The sequence below is a fragment of the Lygodium microphyllum genome, chromosome 8, assembly GCF_053477565.2.
Source record: "Lygodium microphyllum isolate KBCC chromosome 8, Lygodium_microphyllum_v1.1.10, whole genome shotgun sequence".
Lineage (NCBI taxonomy): Eukaryota > Viridiplantae > Streptophyta > Polypodiopsida > Schizaeales > Lygodiaceae > Lygodium > Lygodium microphyllum.
This window is the reverse complement of record NC_141142.1, coordinates 82,160,947-82,183,500: the sequence shown is the minus strand read 5'-3', so window position 1 is coordinate 82,183,500 and position 22,554 is coordinate 82,160,947. Positions and strand designations below refer to the sequence as shown.

Here is a 22,554-nt window from a genome sequence, read left to right as displayed (position 1 = left end):
GCCACAAAGAAACACTTGGTTGCTTGGTCACGGCAACAACATGATCACTCACACTAGATACACGGAGAGGATACAAGGTATTACTTTTACAACCTCTGGCAATCACTCTAGATCCCTTACAGATCTTCCATTTCCCATCACCAAAGGTGGTATGAAATCCATCGCCATCTAGCTGCCCTGTGCTAATCAAGCTCTTCTTGAGCTTAGGTACATGCCGTACATGCTGAAGTGTGAAGACAGAACCATGCTGAAACTGCAACTACACACTGCCAATGCCTGCAATGTCACATGCATAGTTATCCCCAAGATGGACAACACCATGTCGAACCCCTATATAGTCAGAGAACCACTCACGATGAGGGGTGACATGAAAGGTAGCACCTGAATCGAGAATCCAAGTATGCATGCCACCATCTATATCTGCAAGTAAAGCATGTGTACTAAAGTGTGAAGAGACAAAGAGTACGTTGTCATGCCGCTACAAGCACATCATCTGAAAAACTCTAGAGTACGGCTTCCTTATAGATCTAGAGAGCCAATGTCACTTTAGGTATTAGTATTAGTGTCCATGGTTCAAAAATATTATATTTTTTGACAAGTTTTAGCCAATTTTTGATATTTTAGATATTATCTCTTGTAAAAAACCATAAAACTGTAAACAACTTCTAGATTAGGATAACATGTAAAAGAAAGCATATAGCTTTCAGCTATTTTGAGAGGATTTTATGTAAAAAGAAAGATTAGCGAAATCGCACAACGCGCAATCACTGTTTTCAGGCACTCTGAAGTGGGAGATGAAGAAGGAGTGATCTGGCAGAATTCTGGCCAAGCATACTGGCATTTTATCCCTCCTTTCAGAGCCAATGAAAGCATCAGATTAGCGATCTGAGCAGCATAGAGGAATGTATTATTTTATACACGTTTTTGTCTACAAGAGTTTTATCTTCTCATAATGCAGAAATAAACTGACAGGCTTCATCTCTGTTAGTATTCTTCTATATTTTCTATTTCTTTCTGTAAGTATTCTTCTATGTCTTCCATTTCTTTGAACCCCTTCCCTTCCGTCTACTCCTCTCCCTGAATCTCCCTTCACCCTGCTATCTCTTACCCCCGTGGTAGACTTTCGACACCAAGCGCACCGACACCGTGTTAGGGGAAGTTTATGCTATCATCAAAGATGAATTCCATAAAATATTTGGGCTAATTTGGGGCTGATATCTTCAGCCACATTCAGAGAATTAGCTACAACAGTGTTCTTTTAATTCATTTTTTACTCTACAGAATACATTTTGTCAAAATATGCAAGTATTATGTGCCCCTATAAATCATTCATAGATGCTTTGAGTTGAATTAAGAGGAGCTTTTTCTCTTATTTCTTGGCTGTGGTAACTTATCCTTATCAAAAACTCAATTTGAAGCTCTCTTGAAGCAAGTCTCTTTGCCCTACAAGCCTTGTAATTGACTCATAAGCTTTTGTCCCTAACAATCTACAATGAATATAATCATGCAAAGTTGATTCATGCTATGGCATCATGTATGAATGATGGGATGCAAAGTTGTTTATGATACATGACAGCATATTGTACTTGATTTTATAATTTGTGATTGCTCTTACGGTCAAGAAAGCAAGCTTAATTTGAGTTAGAACTTATGAGATAATACTCTTGTAATCTTTGCTAAGAACATATATTTGAAAGCTTTATTAACATCTTCGAGAACTTGGCTTGAAACCTTCAATCCTTCTCTTATCTCTACCATCTCCGGAGTCTAAGCTCTTGAACCCCCATACATTCCTCTCTCTCAAACCCCTGTGATTGACCGTGAAATACCTCTTAAACCTTTAAACATTCACTGAAGACACATCTCTATCTATTTTGTCGAGTTTTCTTACCAAACCCCTGTAGTGACCTTCAACCCTACATGCTGCGACAACGTCATTGCCACTGTCACTATTATGAGTGACTACATTCACTTCTTTAATTTTGACACTGCTCTTCTTAGGCTAACTCTCTTTCTTCTCTTCCTTGCTATCATCTGTCTTCTTGCCCTTTCCTTTCTCTTTCTTCCATTTGTAGCAGTCACATTTAAATTGACCCTTCTTGCCTAATAATAGCATTCAACATCCTTACCACGTGATTTATTGCGTCCCTTGCTATCAGATTTGCCTTTTTGTTATAATCTGCCCCTAGTATGCAAAGCACTGGAAGATTTACTAGATGCATTATTCTACCGATTTATTTCTTCCATGAGTAGAGCACTCTCTACATCAGCATACAAAAGCATCACATTAGAATTGCTCATAGCAGGCCTGAATGTATCCCAACTCTCTGGCAAAGTGCAAAGCAAGAAAGTAGCCTTAAATTCCTCATCAATCATCAACTTCAAGACAACCAACTGGCTGAAAATGGAGTTGAACTGACTCAAATGAGTAGACATTGCTGTACTCTCTTTCATACGCAAATCCATAAGCTTTTTCAACCAATAAACTTTGCTTGCGACACTCTTTTGTGCATACAATTCTTCCAATCGAGTCCAAATAGCATAGGCAGAATCCAAACCTTCAATGTTAAACAACAAGGCATCAAAAATCGATAGCTCGATGGTTGAGCATGCAAGCTCATTTCACTCATCCCAATCTTCCTATTCCATATTTGTGGGCTTTGCCCCTTTGGTCTTAATCGGCTTTGCATGCTTCTTCAGCAACAGGATATTATAGCACTGTTTTTGCCAAACTACAAAGTTACATGCTCCTTCAAGCTTCTTAATATGCATAAGATGACTGCTGTCACTGCTGCCAGCCATGATTTTCAGTCCAAATGTGACCAAAAATTTCAGTAAATGCAGGCCCAAACTATCACACAAGTGACCAGCAATTAATGACCATGTAAAAGCAGAAATTTCAGACCTGCAAATAAATTTTCAGAAGCACTAAACCTTGCGCTACAGCACTCCACAACTGTTTATAGCTGTTCCAATGACAAATACATCACATTACATGAGAAGTCCCAAATTTTAACTGCAATTTCTGTTGTACATGCAAGCACGGGCACAAAATTTGACACGCACGGTCAAAAGCCCCAAAATTTTTGTGCTCAAAGCATCAACCATACATTTGCACTCTCTCTAACATGCATAGAACAAGCCATTTTGCCAAAATAGAGCAATTTCAGCAAAACCCCCAAATTTTTCCAAGAGCTAGATGTCCAAATTGCATGGAATAAAGCCCGCATGTACATAAAATGACCAAATGGCACACAAATTTCGCCCAAACAGCAAAAGCCCCAAATTGCACAGGTCCAATGTGCATCAATGTCGAGAACTTGGATAAATTTCAGCCCAATTCTTGCATGTACATGAAAAGCCCCAAATGTCGGAGGCAAAATGTCACAAATCCCTGCAATTTCTGAGACAGATATCACTGTTATGTCTTGCTTGCATCAAATCTGGACAAATCCCCAAATTTCTCGGATCTAGTGTGCACAAATTTCTGTGAAATTGAAAAATTTTGACTAAAATGTGAAAAGCCCCAAATTCTTGGGCAAATGTGCACCGATTTTGCAATTTCTAAGTCAGATTGTCCAGTTCTACATTAAGGTCCCCAAATCCCGAAAAAGTCCCAATTTTTCAGGTCAAAATTGCATATTTTGCTTGTGCATATGAATGCCCGACAAAAGGGGAGAATAAAAATTTTCAAGAATTTGACAAAAAATGACGAAAAAAGAGTCCACCCATCGAGTCTCAAACTTGACGAGTTGACCTATTAGCACGTGTCGCCAACTCGCTTCGTCCGGTCACAACATCATCCGTCCCCTCTGACGGCTGCAACCCTTCGACTGATCATCACACAATTGATAGTCGCCTACGCCTGTCAACTGCCCTATCATGCCCCCATCATGCAGCTACAAGTCGCCTACCACCTGCCTTGTCTCCCAGTGCCACGACTACTTCCCTATCAACCTGCAGCAACTGTCGCCTACTCTCCAACAGTCCGCCTTCTACAACCCACCACCTCACGATCTACCTACTAGCCTTCGATTGTTTCTTGCAGAGTGTGGCCTAAGCCTGCTGGTTGCCTCAACCACGTCTCCTACACCCTGCAACTTGTTTCGTCTCGAAAAGCGTGCACTCCTTGCCTACTGCTGCAATTCTAAAAATTAGGCTTTTGAAAATCTAATTTCTATATGCTCTGGGTAGAAAGCTAATTTTCTTATTTAGTGCTTGGACTGGATCAAGCTAAGTAGAAAATGCTTCTTGGATGAGGAATAGATAAGAGAGTACAAAGTATGTGGCTGAAATTTCAGCATTAGAGCTTATTTGAAATAAAGAGAGAGACCCTCAATATGTAGATATAGAGTTTGGATGCTCAAAAGTGAAAAGTAGAGGCTACAAATAACAAGTGTTTGCTAAAAATGACAAGTACACTAATACTTATCTCTTCAAAATAACACATCCTATTCTAGTACCACATCACTTTTCTAACGAAAAAAGCTTATATTCCTTCCACTCTAAAATTCTCTCAATTTGTTAAGAATTCGAGATAGCCGTTGAAGACAATAAAATTTCTTGTGAAATTCTATATTCTTCGACGTGAACAAGATTTCCATTTGGATAACTTTCAAAAATAGTAACCTCTTAAATTTTAGGAGTTGCCAAATTTAGATTTTGGGGAGCTTAATTGTATAGGTTTACCGGTTCATGATTTGTTTCTTTGATCATGAGCATCTATTGCTGAATATTCATGGTACAACAGTCTTAGTGATCACTTGCAGATCTGAAATTGTTGCAATTGTATTTTTGGTGATATTGCTGAAGTGGAGTCACTTTGCAGTGGTGTATACATGGATTATATGCTAAAATCTCAATTATATTGTTGCAAGTCATTCCTTCTACTATTGTACATGAACTTGGAGCAAATCTTACTCTTATCTCCTGAAATTTTGGACTGAAATTCGTTGAATATTCAGCCTAATATTTACTATCATAAAATACAGCATTGGTACTTAGCACTTTGCTGAACAATGGCCACTGATGCTTCTAGCAGCAGTGACACTAAATCCTTTCGTGAAATCAAGAGGTTTGATGGCATTGGTTTTGATTTGTGAAAGCACATGATGCAAGGAATTTCGTTTCTCAAGGATTGTGATGGTGCTCTCTTGGAAACCAAGCCTGCACCTATGATAGATGAAGATTGGACTAGACTCAACAAGAAGGCCATTGCATACATTAAAATGGTTGTATCTAATGATGTACTTATAGACATTAAACATCTTGATACGGCTTATGCCATATGGAAAAAGTTGATGGACACTTATGAGAATACAACTCCAATAAATCAAGTGCATCTCATGAGCAAGCTTGTGAACATGGAGTTGGACGAGTCTTAGCCAATATTGAAACATTTAAGTGCTTCCACAGGGATTTTGAGTCGATTGCAAAACTCTGGTTTGCAACCCTTCAATGATAAATTGAAGGCTATTTTCTTGTTGATGACTTTGCCTAATAGCTGGAAGTCTTTGGTTGTTTCACTAAGCAACAACCCTACTTTAACCTTTGATGGTGTTAGGGGTTCTATTCTCAATGAGGAGATCAGAAGAAAGTCCAGTGGAGAAAGCAATGGTTCAACCTATCATCTTAGAGGCAAATCAGAAAAGAGGAGAAATGCAATAAGTAAAGGAAAAAGTAGGAGTAAAAGCAAGGGCAAACAGTAGGATGTTACTTGCTATTAATGTGGGCGTAAATGGCATAAAAAGCTCTATCCTCAAAGAAGTTGCAAAGGCAAATGTTGCATCTAGTGTGGTCATTGAAGAGCTCTTTGACACTAGAGAGATACTTGTGCTAGCCTCGTGCAATGATGTAGATGTTATGGTAGTAGCAAGGGATATGCACATCACATAAAAAGGAGGTGATTTTATGCCTTACTTTCAGCTCATGATGGGCTGTCCCAATCATGGATATTGAACAACGTGCCTCTTTTTATGTCACTCCCTCTTTGGAGCCATTTTTTGGATACACTGTAGGTTTCCTAGGCAAGGTTTACTTGGGCAACAATTATGGATGTGAAACAAAGGATGTAGGTACCATTCACTTGACCCTTGAAAATGGCCAAGAGCTGATTTTACAAGATGTCAAATATGTACCTAGCATAAAGAAAGTCTATTGTCAGTTGGATAGCTTGATGCAAGAGGATATTTTACTACCTTTGGTGGTGGATCTTGGAAGGTCCACAAGGGCTCTATGTTGATTGTTAAAGGCAGCAAAAAGGGGACTTTGTACTATTTGAATTGTAAAGCATTACCTTGCAAGTTTTTGGCCGAGACTAAAGTTCATTCACAAATGGAACTTTGGCATAAAAGACTTGGCTATATGAGCCAGACAGGCCTTCAGATTCTCTCCTCTTTAGGGAGATTTAATGTAAAAGGCTTTAGTCTCGACTTTTATAATGATTGTATATATGAAAAATATGTGTAAGTCTCCTTATTACTCTAGTGTCATCAAGAAGTCCCATGCTCGACTTAGTACACTCTGATGTGTATACTATGCCTGTTAATTCACATAGTGATGCATGGTACTTTGTCACTTTTATTGATGATTTCAATAGAAAGTCATGGGTGTATATATTTAAGAGCAAAAAGTGTTGGATGCTTTTAAAAGGTTTCATGCCTTTGTTACCACACAGAAAGGGCTTTGAGTTAAAAGCCAGATAATGGAGACAGGTATGTTTCTAATAAGTTCAAGTTTTGTGAGACGCATGATATTAAGGAGGAGTTAATAGCCCCTTACAATCCTACATCAAATAGCATGGCTGAAAGATATAATCGCACACTTTGTGAGAGAGTCAAATGCATGGTGTCCACAGCTAATCTCCCGCAGTAGTTTTGGGGAGAGACTTTTAAAACTGCAGTTCATGTATACAATCGCTCTCCCAATCGTGCATTGAAAAATGGCATTCTTGAAGGGTTTGGTCTGGCAAACCTGCTTCATATGACCATTTGCGTGTCTTTGGTTATGATGCCTTTGTGCATGTTCCTGTAAATCAAAGGACTGAACTAGACATGAAATCCATCGAGTGCATCTTCATGGCATATGGAGATGAGGGAGAGATATGTTGTACAGTTTGACTTCCTCAAGACAAGAAGATAGTACGCAATCGAGACGTAGTATTTAATGAGGCAAAGTTGCTGAAAAATGCTACACATGATGACCTTGACAAAAAGAATGTCAAATTTTAGCATGAACAGCCAACCATTCAACAACCATTAGCTGAAGATTTTGTTCCTTTTGATGCTAAAAATGAGCAGCAACCTATTGTGCTACAGCCAAAAGATAATGGACAGCAAAGAGATGCACAATATGGAATAGGATAATAAGAAAAACTTGCTGAAAACAGGTTACAGCAGCAAGAAAATGCTGAAAATCAACCACCAGGTGATGGTGTGCACATACCTAAGGATGTAGGTCCATTGCCTAACAATACAGATCATTGGTTAAGATCTACACATGTCAAAAGGCAGCCACAGTGGTTTTAACCATCTTTGGATTGCATTTGAGCCTCTGACATTTACAGAGGCACGGTCATGAAGTCTCTCTATGCAAATAACACATGGGAACTTGTACCTTTGCCCAAGGATAGGAAAGCTATCCCTAACAAATGGGTTTACAAGGTGAAATGTATTGATGGGAAGCCCCAAGTACAAGGCACGTTTGGTTGCTAAGGGCTATACACAAAAGGAAGGCATAGACTTCCGGGAGGTTTTTTCATCAATGGTGAAGATAACTACGCTCCGTGTCTTGTTTGCTCTTACTGCATCCTTAGATTTAGAGTTGGTTCAAATGGATGTGAAGATTACTTTTCTTCATGGTGACCTCGATGAAGAGCTGTACATAAAACAGCCCGAAAGGTTTTGCTATTCTGAGGAAAGAGCATTTAGTTTGTAAGCTGAAACGCAGCTTATATGGGCTAAAACAAGCCCCTAGAAAGTGGTATAAAAAGTTTGATACTTTTATGCTCAGCCATGGATTTAAACACAGCCATGCAGATCACTGCTTATACACTAAAAAGGCTGATGATGAAAGCCTTATTGTACTGGCCTTATATGTGGATAACATGCTGATTGCTAGAAAGTATAATAATACTTTAAATGCTCTTAAAAGGTAGCTGAGTTCAGCCTTCTCAATGAAAGATTTGGGGGCAACTAAACACATTTTAGGCATGCGCATTAAAAGAGATAGAGGGCAGCACCTATTGTTTCTCTCACAGGACAAGTACGTCAGCAAAGTACTTGACAGATTTAATATGGCTGATGCTAAGCCTCTTGGCGTGCCTTTACCACCACATACAAAGCTTAGCAAAGTTGATTGCCCAAAAGATAATGCAGCTGCTACTGCTATGAAGGGCATACCTTATGCATCAACTTGTGGTTCTTTGATGTATGCCATGGTTGCAACTCGTCTTGACATTGCTCATGCAGTGGGAGTTGTTAGTAGATTCATGTCTAACCCTGGCAAGCCACATTAGGAAGTAGTGAAATGTATCTTTAGATGCTTAAAAGGTATACAGGAAAAGTGTATATGCTATGAAAAGGGTACACTAAAGTTGCAAGGATTATGTGATTCAGACATGGCAAGAGATCTTGACACTAGAAAATCTACCAGTGGGTATGTCTTTACTTTGACTCATAGGGCTATTTCCTGGTGTTCAAGGTTGCAGAAAATTGTAGCACTGAGTACTACAAAGGCTTAATATATTTCAGCCATAGAAGCTTCTAAGGAAGCTATTTGGCTTGGTCATTTGGTCAAAGATTTTGGTCTTTCTTCATGTACTCCAATGCTTGGTTGTGATAGTTACAGTGCCATATGCCCAGCTAAGAATGCCATGTTTCATGCACGTACCAAACACATAGATGTTCGATACCACTTTATTCGATAGGTATTGGATGATGGTCTTGTCACACTGACTAAGATCAAAACCCAACATAACCCTGCAGATGTTCTCACTAAGAGTCTTGCAAAGGCTCAACATGAGCATTGCATCCTATTAGTGGGAGTTGGCTAGCTTAAAGATACCACTTATGGCCTTTAAGTGGGAGGTTGTTGGGTGTGAAGTCCCTTAATCTCCGTGTGTATATACTAACGGGTGTGAACACACCCTTATTTGTACCCTAACATATAAATACATTTTATTCTTTGTATACCATGACTAAGTAGTACACACATCTTTGGATTCTCTCACTCTCACTCTCAACATTGCTCCTGCTCCATTTCTATCTCACATTTCATTCCACACTCATTCCAACACCACTGAGGAGAAGCCATGGTTCATTGACAATAGGGCATCTTCACATATGACCTACCGATAGAATTCGCTTTAGGATCTCCATTCCAGAGAGGATTCTGTCACCATTGATGACAACTCTTCTCTCCTAGCTCATGGAGAGGGGAAGTATTCTCCTTTTGCCACATATAAGGCTTCAACAGCCAAAGTCTTTTATGTACCAGATTTAGATTTTAATCTTCTATCTCTCTATGCTTTGAGATAGCTAGGTACACACATGATCTTTACCCAGGATGTTGTGATTGTTGAGGATGCTTCTATGGGATCTACTCTTTGGACAATTACATAAGAGGGTGAGCTTTACAAGCTCACTGCCCTTGCTACACAGAATTCCCATGAGCTTGGGCTGCTTGAATTTTGACTCCATTAGACAAGCTTCTCAAAAGAAGTTAGTGAAGATACTTCCAATTTTATCTCCCATTCCCACTTTGTACCCTAGGTACTTACGGAGCAAGTAATATAAGCGGCTTCATCCACATGTTGCTTCTCGCAGGGCTACTACTTCGCTTGAGTTCATGCATACTATGGACCTATGGGAACAGTCTCCATTGGAAAGGCCAAATATTTTATGCTTATTGTTGATGAATTTAGAACATACATATGGCCTTAGTTCCTAGAGTATAAGTGAGGCATACTCCAATTTTTGTGATTGGAAGGTGTCTAAAAAAACGTAAACTTCTTTCAAAGTTCATGGTATAAGAGCAAATCATGGCAAAGAGTTTTACTCCAAAGTTTTTGATAGTTTTTGCAAAAAGCATGGGATTTTGATGGAGTATTCTTATTCAAACACACCATTTGAGAATGATGTGGTGGAGCGCACCAACATGATCATGCTTGAGATGGCTTGTTCGATACTAGAGCATCGAGGTCTTCCTCATTCCCTTTGGGGTGGGGTGATTTCTACAACAGTGTACATCCACAACAAATCTCTGATATCGACTTTCAAGGACATGACTCCATATTTCTGTGTCTCATGTTCGCGTCTTCGCCTACAATGCCTATGCCATGTGGACAAGAAGAAACGCAGCAAGCTTGCTTCAAAGTCAAAGAAGCTTATCTTTGTTGGTTATAGCATGACTATGCATGGCAACAAGCTCTATGACCCAAAGAAACGAAAGATTGAGGTTAGCAAGGATGTGGTATTTGATGAGGCTGCAACTTCGAATGGGCCAACCGATACTGCTTCTATTGTCAATGGTTCTTCATCATCGACTCACCCCTTCCCCCCAACCATCAGCCCCTCCCCTTCCTTCCTAGTTATCTATTGGCACCCCTCCTTCATCTTTGACTCATCCCCCTCCATCCCTTCAATTCCCCTTCCATCCTTGACGGCTCCTTCTATTCCTTCTTCCTTCAATATTCCTACTCCTTCCCCATCCCCTCAAGTGTCTTCAAGGATATTGAGCCATTTGAAAGGGAACCCTCTTCATTTGATAAGGGGGGATATACCTTCAATATTCCTACTCCTTTCCCATCCCCTTAGGGGTCTTCGGGGGTATTGACCATTTGAGAGGGAACCCTCTTCATTTGATAAGGGGGGATATACCTTAGCCCAATGAGGGGGATTCCCTATCCTAGACAAGTACATTACAGGTACTAGAGGCCTCTCGGTCTCCATCACAATAGGATGATCCTATTGTTATTCCCCAAAGGTATATACAATAACAGCTCATCCACAATGCAAATGTTTCTCATTTTCCCACAATACCAATAGACCCATGTAGATCAACCAAGATACAAGCCCGCCAAGGTAGTTCACTCTATGTGAACTATTCCCTTATGTCTCATATTTTATAAGATCATGAGCCAACTACTATTGATGAGGCTCTTGCATAGGATGTATGGCATCATGCTATATGGGAGGAGCTCGATTCTATCGAGTATAATGAGTCTTGGGAGTTGGTTCCGCATCCACACAAGCAGAAGGTGATAGGTGCAAAAGGAGTTTGACATGATGGACTTTGGAATCCTAAACTTCTTTCTTGGTCTTGAGATTTATCAAATGACATAGGGCATTTTTATTTCCCAACACAAGTACATCCCAAAGCTTCTTTCGAATCTCATATGGCTAATTGCAAGCCCACTTCATACCCCATGGACCCCAAGTTCAAGATGTTTACTAACGGAGATCCCCTTCCAAATGCTACTCAATATATGTGTCTAGTTGGATCATTGATCTAACTCATTCATACTAGGCCAGACATCTCTTTTGTGGGATTATTGTCTTCTTTTGTATTGATTCCTACTCAAGTTCACAAGAGAGTTGCTTTATGTGTGTTGCACCATTTACAAGGGACTCGATCCTTTGGGATCATATATAGAGAGGAAGCCACTCTTGTTGGATGGAGTGACTCTGATTGGATAGTGATGTAGAGTCTAGGAACTCCACTACAAGATTTGCTTTGAGAGCTATCACATGGAGCAGTAAGAAGCAGCCTATCATGGCCTTATCTTCTACGAAGATCGAGTATCATGCACTTTAGACTTTGTTCCACATCTCAAGAGGCAGTTTGGCTCCGTCACTTGTTGGTGGAGATCGGCTTTCCATAAACACTACCCACACAATTGTGCATGGATAAATAGAGTGTCTTAGCTCTGGCAAAGAACCTTGTGTTTCATACTCGCATAAAACACATAGAGGTTTAGTACTACTTTGTACAAGAGCAAATTGTGGATTCCAAGTTAGCTATGACCTACTATCCCACAGAGGCCACTGCAACAAAATCTCTTCATGAAGCCTCTTTCACAAGCTTCTATGCTTCATCACAGGAGGTCCTTGGGTCTTCAAATACTCCCAAAATCTGAGGGGGTGTTAGCTTGCCATTTTGTCAATCAGTCATCTCTTAGTTGTTAGCCCTATAGGTTTAGTACTACTTTGTACAAGAGCAAATCGTGGATTCCAAGTTAGCTATGACCTACTATCCCACAGAGACCACTACAACAAAATCTCTTCATGAAGCCTCTTTCACAAGCTTCTATGCTTCATCACACGAGGTCCTTAGGTCTTCAAATACTCCCAAAATCTGAGAGGGGGTGTTAGCTTGCCATTTTGTCAATCAGTCATCTCTTGGTTGTGAGCCCTATAGGTCTATAACAAAGACATTGGAGCTCTATCTATGTTTGCCCATTCAGTTTGTATACATTTCTTCCTGTGTCCATGTGAGCTGTATTTGCATTGTGCATGTAGCCATGTTCTACAGCCTATTTACTTGCGATCAGCTCCAAATGATGCCATGTCAGAATTTTCAACAGCATTTATGGCTGGTTGGCTAGTTTCTGATCTAGCCAACTGCATATTTTTGTTCTCTTTCATCAGCTTGGCCAGTTTCGCTGATATGCTGTTATTTATAGCAGCCCACTTGTTTGGGGCAAATCACTTGTCTTTCCTCTGCAGGTTGTACACTCCAACGTTTGTCTCCACCTCTGTCTCTAGTACTACCGTCATTTTTAGCCTAATCTAGTGCCTCATTGATGCTTTGGGCTACATGCAAGGACTCATCAGTCTATCATTGTATTCAGCATTCATTTCAGACTCAGTGCAGATTTTTCTTCCTTTCTTGCTCTCTTTCTCTTCTCCTTTCTCTCCATCTTTGTGTTTCTCTTCCATTGCACACTCTCACGCTTCTTGTCCTCTTCTTAAATGTATGCAAGCTACCAATTTAACATTTGCTACACACAGACAAACCATTGTTAGGTATAGAGCTAAGGTGGGTTAAGCTCCATGCTGGAGAGAGAGATAGAGAGAGATAGAGAGAGTATGTGTAAATACTTTTACTTATTTAATCTAAGCTTCTTCATGGAAAAAAAAGAACGTGTGTGTGTGTGTGTGTGTGTGTGTGTGTGAGAGAGAGAGAGAGAGAGAGCGAACTCCGGCACATATACAAAAGAAGATAGAATGATTTAATAGATTGATGATGAAAGTATGATACTTAGGGCCCAAACCTTTGACCCTTATACACACATAAAGTGTATTCACACATGGAATGAATAATACCAACCTTTAAAAACTCTATATACTAGCCAATTGACAAATACAATCCAAACAAAGGAAGAAAAAGAAAAAAAAGAAGAAAAAAACTAAGACCCATATGGTTGTTTCAATCACCTTTGCAATCATGGCATACTAGGCAATCATTCGTAACACCCTTGGTCCAATCTCTCAGTTTCTTTGGGATGGACATCTTGAGTGACTCAAGTGTTCCCCATTTTTGTGATCCTAGTAGCTTCTTGAGCAGCACTTTGTGGCACCAACAAACTGATGTCTTTGGTCTCTTTTGGATGGGGCCTTTTGGGCCAGGCAAAGGGTCTACTTCTCATCTCCTTGCAATCCAACTCTAGGTTTGAGAGGGGATGTTGAGCTACTCAAAGTTAGCTGAAAACTAATCTCAAATTAAGAGCTGATTTCTCTCAGCTCTTATACAACCCCAAGACTTTCTATAGATAATACAACCCCAATACTTTCTATATATAAGATTTAATCAAGAGTTATTGGTAGGACAACTAGCTTAGAAGGTTCTCTTAAAACAATCATCGGCTGGACCATTCTTTCAACCCAATAATCGCAAAACCCCTATTCTCATGAGTTATCATCAGCACTTGCAATCATCATCATCACCTGCTTGTCACTATACCCAGCTATATCAACCACACATATCCTAGGAGAGAGGTGCTGCTGTCTTCCTTGAGTATTATCATGTTTTCAGGCAGCAGCAGTCGTCAATCTGTTGTCCGTTCAATAGGCCAAGTTAGACTTTGTAGTTGGCTACCTCTTGTTTCAACTCCTCAATTACCTTGTTTGTCTCCTCATGAGGTGAATTGTACTTGTAGCTCATCATATATTCCATTCCTCCTTTTTTGTGAGCATTTCCTCCCTCATTTGTTGCATTGCCTTATCACACATGGCAGTTATTATTTCTATTACATTCTCCAAATCATGGTCTTGGATTTTGCATAGGTCCGGCATTGCTTCCGCACTTTTTTTGCAAGGATATCATAGATTTTGTCAAGGCTGCTCCAAATGATGCAGTCCTCACTTTCTTCGCCCATGTGCAGCTTCCAAATGGTCATGACACCTTAACAATTTTGGATCATCCTACCATTCCTGTAATCTATTCATTAGAGAAAGGCCCAAAGGCCTTATTGTATCGGGCCTTTGGTCATAGAGCCATGCCTTTACTCTTCTAGTTTATGTACCTTCTTTTTTTTTCGGGGGTTGGCCATTCGTTTTAAAGATTCCTAGTTTTTAGGGGACTTCGGACACAATCTGGTTCAATATAAAGGTTATTTTATTTCCATTTGTACATATAAGGGTTTGTGCAGCATTTTTACAATATTGCTATGTTTAATTAATGAGACTTGGATGGAAAATCTTATTGCCTCTATCATTGGCTTGGGTAGTTCTTGTATCTCGTGTTCTAGCAGCTCTCGATTAGCCACCATAATGAATGGGCTTAACATCATACCGTAGTGTTGGATTTCCCAATGGGGTTTCAGTTAGAAAGAACCAATGTCTAAGCCCCATTCATGTAAACTATGAAAAACAAAAAGTGTTGCACACTTTGCTTGAAAAAAGAAATGGAAATGTACATAATACAATAGGCAATATGTGATTTTTTAAGTCCATTTCCTTTACCCTGGCTTAGCAATCGCTCCTTTTGAGGCAATAGCTATCTGCTAAGTTAGATTCAAATGACAAGGCAAGCAGTTTTAATACGAATTCTTAATTAAAGGAGAGCTGATTTCTGTCAGCATCATCGTGTCAAATATTATGTGACAAAATCAGAGTAATCTCTGATTGTTTCCACAATGTTTATCTGGCTTTCTTTAAACACTCAATTTGCTTAGGCAAGGTGCAGTCAATGGGTTGTTGCTCACTTTGTTTTGCTAGCTTTAGTTTTCAATTTTGTTATGAAGCCTTTGTTGACTGTGACTTAAAACCTTCTTACTTTAACCCGAAATTAATATGATAATGAAATAGACGAACATGAAAAACAGAACATAAAGACATGTAACCAATAATGCACAAAATGATTGAATCATGTGATGCTAAAGAGAGAGACTCAGAGAGAATAATTGCAGAAGACAGACGACAGCGGCAAAAGATAATCTCTCAATCTTTTTATTATTTTAGTACAAAATTAGGACCTCAATGTATAGGCCAAGGTACACACCCACACTTTTGACCCTTACAAAATGCTTGGTGGTGTAGAAGGCTCACACACCTATATACTGACAGACTTACACACAATAATGTGTGCTCACAAACAGAGGATGATAAATGACTAACAAGACTGATGGCAACTGGTGAGAGTAAGGAATGTTGGGATGAAAGATTTTGCATGCCCATGATCCTCTTTTATAGAAAGTTTTGAGCCAGTTGTCATACCAAAAACTTTCCAGTTTTGTATTTACATAAATTTGATCTAGAAATAGTTTATGGCTATACAAGAGTACAAAGAAAGAAGAAGCCCATACTTTAAGATTCACTTTTAGGCTAATTCTGAGTAGCTTAACAAGAGCCTCTGAACAGAGAAGGGAGAAGAGGTGGTAAAATAACCATGAAAAGAGGACACGCACTGATGCCACCCCAATAATGCATGGGAACAACAAGGCCAATCTGCAGTCCCTTAAAATTCTTCAATGTACAAACCCCAAAAGGTCTGCTCATACCAACAGTGAACAGCCCTGCCTACAGGAGGACAATCAGCAGAGCAAGGTGGAGAGAATGAAGCATATGGACCCTGCAGACCACAATAAGTGGACCAAGAAGCACCAGGGGGGGCCTGAACATAGGGATGAACAGGCACACAACTAAGTACTTAACTGTTGATCGCAGTACTCAGATCAAAATGATCTGTCTACATTGTTGAGTAAAATGCAAGGTCTGTAGAATAGCCAGCTCTAAATTCATAAAATGAGATGTAGTTCTCAAAGACCGCAGCAAAAGGGCAGGTGTAAGAACTGGGGCAGCCTGATTTAAGAATCCAAAAAAAAAACATTGGTTCAGAATTTCAGTCAATTGTCAGCATAGCCTTAAGACTAACTAGGAGAAAATTCTAACCATCTTCAATATCCAATTACCACCATTGAACAAATAGCACCACCTTCTTTATGACAAACTTCAAAATGTTACTGAAATTTAGTTCCTAATTGGCTCAAGAATTCAATCAATCATCAGGATAGTTTAAACACTACCACAAGAAACAAATCCTAACTATCTTCTATAACCAATAATCACCACAGAGCAAATAGCAACGCCTTCTTTAGCAGTCAACTTCAAAATAATATTGAGCTTTAACTTTTCAACAAACTATACATCCAAGAAGAAAGTTAAAGTTAGAAGAAGGTTATACAGCTTACTTGTTCAAAACCAACCAAAAGATTGGCCCACTCAATATTTCGTGTAACTATAATATCACTTCTTGCAAGTAAAGGTGCAACTTTTGCCTAGCAAACATAGGAAACCCAATGTCATCCAAGAGAGGATTAATAATCACAATCCCTCCCTGCCTCCCCCCCCGCCCCCCAAATCTTTCTCTCTCTCTCTCTCTCTCTCTCTCTACACACGCACACACTAGCACATCACTGAGCAACTCTACTTCAACAATTCCTATCCATGCTGGACAGACCCATGAGGGATATCTTGAGATGATCCTGATCCCCATGTCAGTCCCACATTGTATATGATCCCTAGTGCTTTTTAGTATTTTCAGTTATTGTTTCCTAGCTAGATGTTTTTAGATTATGATCTCATTATTCTACTTGGGAAACATGTCAGTGCCTTGAACTTCAGATGTATCTACTTTTGTCTCATAGGCTGATTTGGCCTAATACAACTCTCTCTCTCTCTCTCTCTCTCTCTCTCTCTCTCTCTCGGGGGGTTGGTATCCTATCACCCCACCAATCCCCACCCACAATGTCGTGGCACACCCATGTCCCACCCCCAATCCCTAAACAGTGACATGAAACCCTAAATCCACCCCACCACGTCATGGCTCACCCCTCCCTCGTCCCCTAAACCACAGCAACGTGGTATCCTTCACCCCACCCATCCCCGCCACATCATGGCACATCCCTCCCGCCCCCAACCCCCTGCCCAACACACAAACGCCAATATGGTACCCCTCACTCCATCCCACCCCACCACATCATGGCAAAACCCTCCCCCTTCCTCACATGCACAAAGGGAGACATGGTGTCCCTCACCCCAACCCACCCCACCATGTCATGGCATACCCCTCCCTTCCCCCAACACACACCAACTACGACATCGTATCCCTCACCCCATCCCACCACACCATGGCGACATGGTAATCCCCCCCCCCCCCCCAAAGCTCACCAACTTCTTCCAAATGGTCACCACACACACCTCACATACACAAAGTGGGGTGACCGTTCAAAGAGGTGAGGAGATCAAAGCAACATGCCGACCTTAAGTGTAGTAGATCAAAGCAGCATGCCCCTGTTCCTGGTCAGCTCCTTGTAGGGATGGAGAAGAAGACCTTTGCTGCAGTAGTCAGACTCCAAGCACCTTTAGCCCCACTACTACTACAAAACCTTCACCATGGAATCTTACCTGCTGCAAGAACTAAAAAAAGTTCAAGGAGAGTTAGCAACAATGAACAAAGCATGAAGGAGCAACAAAAAGCCAAGGAAGAGCCCATGACAGAATAATTACAAGCAGAATTGACCAGCCAGATACAAAAGGTGAATTTATCTAACTCAAAATATTTATACAAAGAGGTTGTATCAGTGATTAAGGAGAATGAGAGGATTGAAAGTATCAAGAGAAAGTGGATATTGTTTATGACTCCAGAAGTTGATCCAGCTTTTTCTATCAGCTTGTGACAATGTTGGCATACTCCTTGTATTATCTGATCATGATTGCATGACTGGGTATGGAACTTAAGAGTGTTTGCCTTTTGGGATGGTGAGATCCTGAGTTAAGGTGGTTGTATCACTGGCTTTTGAGGATGTAATTCTTGGATATCGGGCCTTGAGGAACACAAAATGTTGTTTTATACCTGTCTTCTTTCTTTATAGGTAATTGCCAAAACCCTGATTTAAGATCAAACCTGCTGAAGATATTGGCTTTTTTCAATCTTTTCAGAAGAAGATCTTTTAAAGGAATAGGATGGCCGTGTCCTATTAGATATTTGTTTAATGGTTTGTAATTGATCACTAATCTCTTTTTTCCCCTTTTTTGTTCTGAATGCTTGTTGACGTAAAAGGCTTGACATGCCCATGGTGAGTTTGTTGTTTCTATTAAGCCTTTTGCCAATAGAGACTGAATCTCTTCTTTGCACAAGTGTAAGTCTTCATCCTTCATGCCTGAATGGACTGCTTTGGTAGGGACTACATTAGACTAGATGGGTAAGGATACCGCAAACTTTTGTCTTTTCTCCTGATAGATCATAGGGTCATCATGCATGAAAGTCTTTATATGTTCTTGTATTTGTGTTGTAGCTTGTTCCTGTTTTTTCAATTTTGTCTTTATCCGTTGAGATCTTGAGCTTTCTTTAGCCTTAGCATTTGCTTCAGTAATAGAGTAAACAGTTCTTTCAGTCTTTGTGAGTAGTGTCATGTTAGCTTGTTTACCTTTGTAAGTTACTGTAAACTTTCTGGCCCAAAAGGTGTAGGTCACCAAATGTTGCAGGATGTCTGTACCAATCAATAAGTCATACCTCATCCGTTTCATGAGTTGTATTTCTATGGGCACTTTGATTGTTCCAAGCTGTAAATAAGCCTATGTCACATGAATGAGTGTGATTTTTTTGTTATTGGATAATTCTACTATGATGGGTGTAGAAACCTTTATACAATTTTTGGTAAAGAATTCATAGGGGGCTATTGTCAATGAAGATCCTGTATCCAATAATACATCCACAAAAAGAGAAAATTGTGGCATGTTTTTAACATGTACATACACTATAGGAATAGGTCCTCCTGTATTTAAAGCATTTAGTTTGTGGATTCTAGTGTGGGATGACCTTACTTGGTTTACTAGATGTATATTGTCATGTGGAGTTGAGCATTGCAATTCTTGTAAGATTGTTGTAGTTCCTTGAGCTATCTCCTTTTGGCTTAGCAAGATTCTTTTGTGGATTTTACAGAGTGAGTGTAATTCCTGTTGCATTTGTAAAAAGGCATTAGTCATATCCTATCCTGCTTGTTGCATACCTGGAGAGACTGAATTCAGTAATTGTGATGCTGTCCTAGGATGGTGTAGCGTTTCCAGCTTGTGTGAAATGAAAAGATTTACCTATCCTTTTGTTTCTGGGCTAAGAGTGCCTTGCTTTGACAAGTCATATGGATTTGAGAAGAATTCTTGTCGTATCTTATTCTTCTGTTTCTTGTTTTTTTATGAGGAGGTATCTATATCTTCAGATTCTTCTGGGCTTGATAAACTATCTTCAAGTTTCTTTCCTTTCATTTTTGAAGAGGAGACAAAAGCATTTCCCATGAATTTTCCTTTAGAGGAAAAATGAGCATTAATAGCTTGAAAGTTGTCTAGGTTTACTTCATCATCTGATTCTTCAGCTATATCAAAAGGTGTGTCTTCTAATGTATCTGAAAAATTGTCTGTTGTATACCAAGAGTCTGTTTCTGAATATGTTTCAGTAGATTCTGTTTCTTCTTATTCTTCTTCTGTGTCATAACTGTTGTTGTAGGAATATTCGTCATCTGAATAGCTATCATAAGAATAACAGCTATCATAGTCATAATGGTGCATCATGTTGACTTTGGCGGCATCTGCATTATCCTTTTTCTTTGGGCATTTATTTACTAAGTGTGAAGCACTTCCGCAAATAAAATGTTGGAAATAAAGGGCCATCGTGCCTTTTATATGTGCACGGGTGTGAACACACCCTTAGCACATTGTACTTTCATACATATATCTATCTAAAAAAACCTAAAGCGGTACACTCGTCATTGTACCGAAAAACGTGTTCACTCTCTACTCTGCTCTCTCGCACTCTCTCTGTCTCTCTTACTGCGCGTAATGACTATCTGCCTCAATCTCCGTGCCTAACCTTTCCCTACAAATTGGTATCAAAGCCAATGGCTCACTCAAACTATTGAGGGGTAGATCAACAAGTGTAACAGTCTTGTGGACTGTTGAGAGGTGCAGGCCACATGCAGAGTCTCGTGTAACAGTCTTGTGGACTATTGAGGAGCAGGCGACAGCTGCATGACCAGTCAAGCTATGTGACAGGTAACAAGTTGCACAACGGGGGCTCCACACGAACTGTCGACCTGCAAACTTGTGAACGGGTGACGGGGGTGACTGCACGGCGACCAACTAACGCGGCGTGAGGGACCTCCAACAGGCGCTATGTTCAACACGGCGACCAGCGCGAACGGCGAAAAGGCAGCATGACGGTCACGCGATGCAACTGCAGCAGACGCTGACGAGCACAACCAGCCGGCGGGGTTCCAAGCTCACGGCGACGCCTGGTGGGTCAACAAACCCGTCAGAACTTTTCAAAATTTTCTTTTTTTTTTTTAATTGCTTATACCCACTGATGGGGTTTTACACGTGTAAGCATAAAATCTCAAATTTGTGCAATTTTGGCCCAGAAAGTTGAGGCTTCGCCAAACTGAGCACTGTTTATGAAAAATTGAGGCATCTGCTTTGAAATTGCAGACATTTTGCGCATTTGAATTGGGGATTTCGCCAAAAATTGTTAAAATTTTGCTTATTTGAGTGAAATTTCTCGACATTTGGCCTAGAAATTTGGGGTTTTTCCCAGATTTGAGGAATTTGATGCAGGACAAGCAAATTTGTCTTAGAAATTGCAAGAATTTGTGACATTTTGTCCCCAACATTTGGGGCTTTTCATGTACATGCATAAATTGGGCTGAAATTGACCAAATTTCTCGACATTGAGGCACATTGGACCTCGTGCGATTTGGGGCTTTTGCAATTTGGGCAAAATTTGTGCAGCATTTGGTCATTTTATGTACATGCAAGTTGAATTCCGCACAATTTGGACATCAACACTTGGTAAAATTTGGGGGTTTTGCTGAAATTGCTCTATTTTAGCAAAATTGGACAGTCCTATGCATGACAGAGGAAATGCAAATGTGTGTTTGACGCTTTGAGCACAAAATTTTGGGGCTTTTGACCGTTCGTGTCAAATTTTATGCCCGCCGGTACATGTATAACAGAAATTGCAGCTGAAATTTTGGGAGTTCTCATGTAATGTGATATACATGCCCTTTGGAACAGCTGTAATCAGTTGGATAATGTTGTAGCACTTGGTTTGGTGCTTCTAAAAACTTAATTACAGATCTGAAATCCGTACTTCTGCATGGTCATTTATTGCTGATTGGTACTTGTTTGTACCTTGGTCACTTGGGTGACAGTTTAGGCCTGCATTTGCTGGTTTTTTGGTCACATTTGGGCTGAAAACCATGGCTGGCAGCAATGACAGCAGTAATTTGATGCATATAAAGAACCTTGAAGGCGCACATAATTTTGCAGTGTGGCAAAAACAGTGCTACAATATCCTGTTACAAAAGAAGCAGGCAAAGCCGATCAAAACTAAAGAGGCAAAGCCTACGGACATGGGTTAGGACGATTGGGATGAGTTGAATGAGCTTGCATGCTCAACCATAGAGCTATCGATTTCTCATGCCTTGGTCTTCAACATTGAAGGTTTGGATTCTGCATATGCTATATGGACTAGACTGGAAGAACTATATGCACAGAAGAGTGTTGCAAGCAAAGTGTATTGGCTAAAAAAGCTTATGGATTTGCGTATGAAAGAAGGCAATGTCTACGAAGGCAATGTCTACTCACTTGAGTGAGTTTAACTCCATTTTCAGCCAGCTGGTTGCCTTGAAGTTCATGATTGATGAGGAATTCAAGGCTACTTTCTTGCTTTGCACTCTACCAGAGAGTTGGGATACATTCAGGACTGCTATGAGCAATTCTAATGTGATCCTTTTGTATGCTGATATAGAGAGTGCTCTACTAATGGAAGAGATGAATCGGCAGAACAATGCATCCAGTAAGTCTTCCAATGCTTTGCATACTAGGGGCAGATCACAGCAAAAGGGCATATATGATTACAAGGGACGCAATAAATCACGTGGCAAAGATGTTGAATGCCATCATTGTAGCAAGAAGGGTCACTTTAAATGTGACTGCTACAAATGGAAGAAAGAGAAAGGAAATGGCAAGAAGACAGATGATTGCAAGGAAGAGAAGAAGGACA

General features: G+C 40.1%; 1 protein-coding gene across 1 annotated transcript in view; it reads right to left on the bottom strand.

Annotated features, from left to right (window-relative positions):
* The window catches only part of LOC148032501 (phospholipid scramblase family protein C343.06c-like), an 81,124-nt gene that overhangs the window by 36,032 nt on the left and 22,538 nt on the right, over positions 1–22,554 (bottom strand). Inside the window, exon 2 of the mRNA XM_087683181.1 lies at positions 16,691–16,777. Coding sequence (XP_087539307.1) covers positions 16,691–16,777 — 87 coding nt within the window. The remainder of the gene's footprint in view (positions 1–16,690; positions 16,778–22,554) is intronic.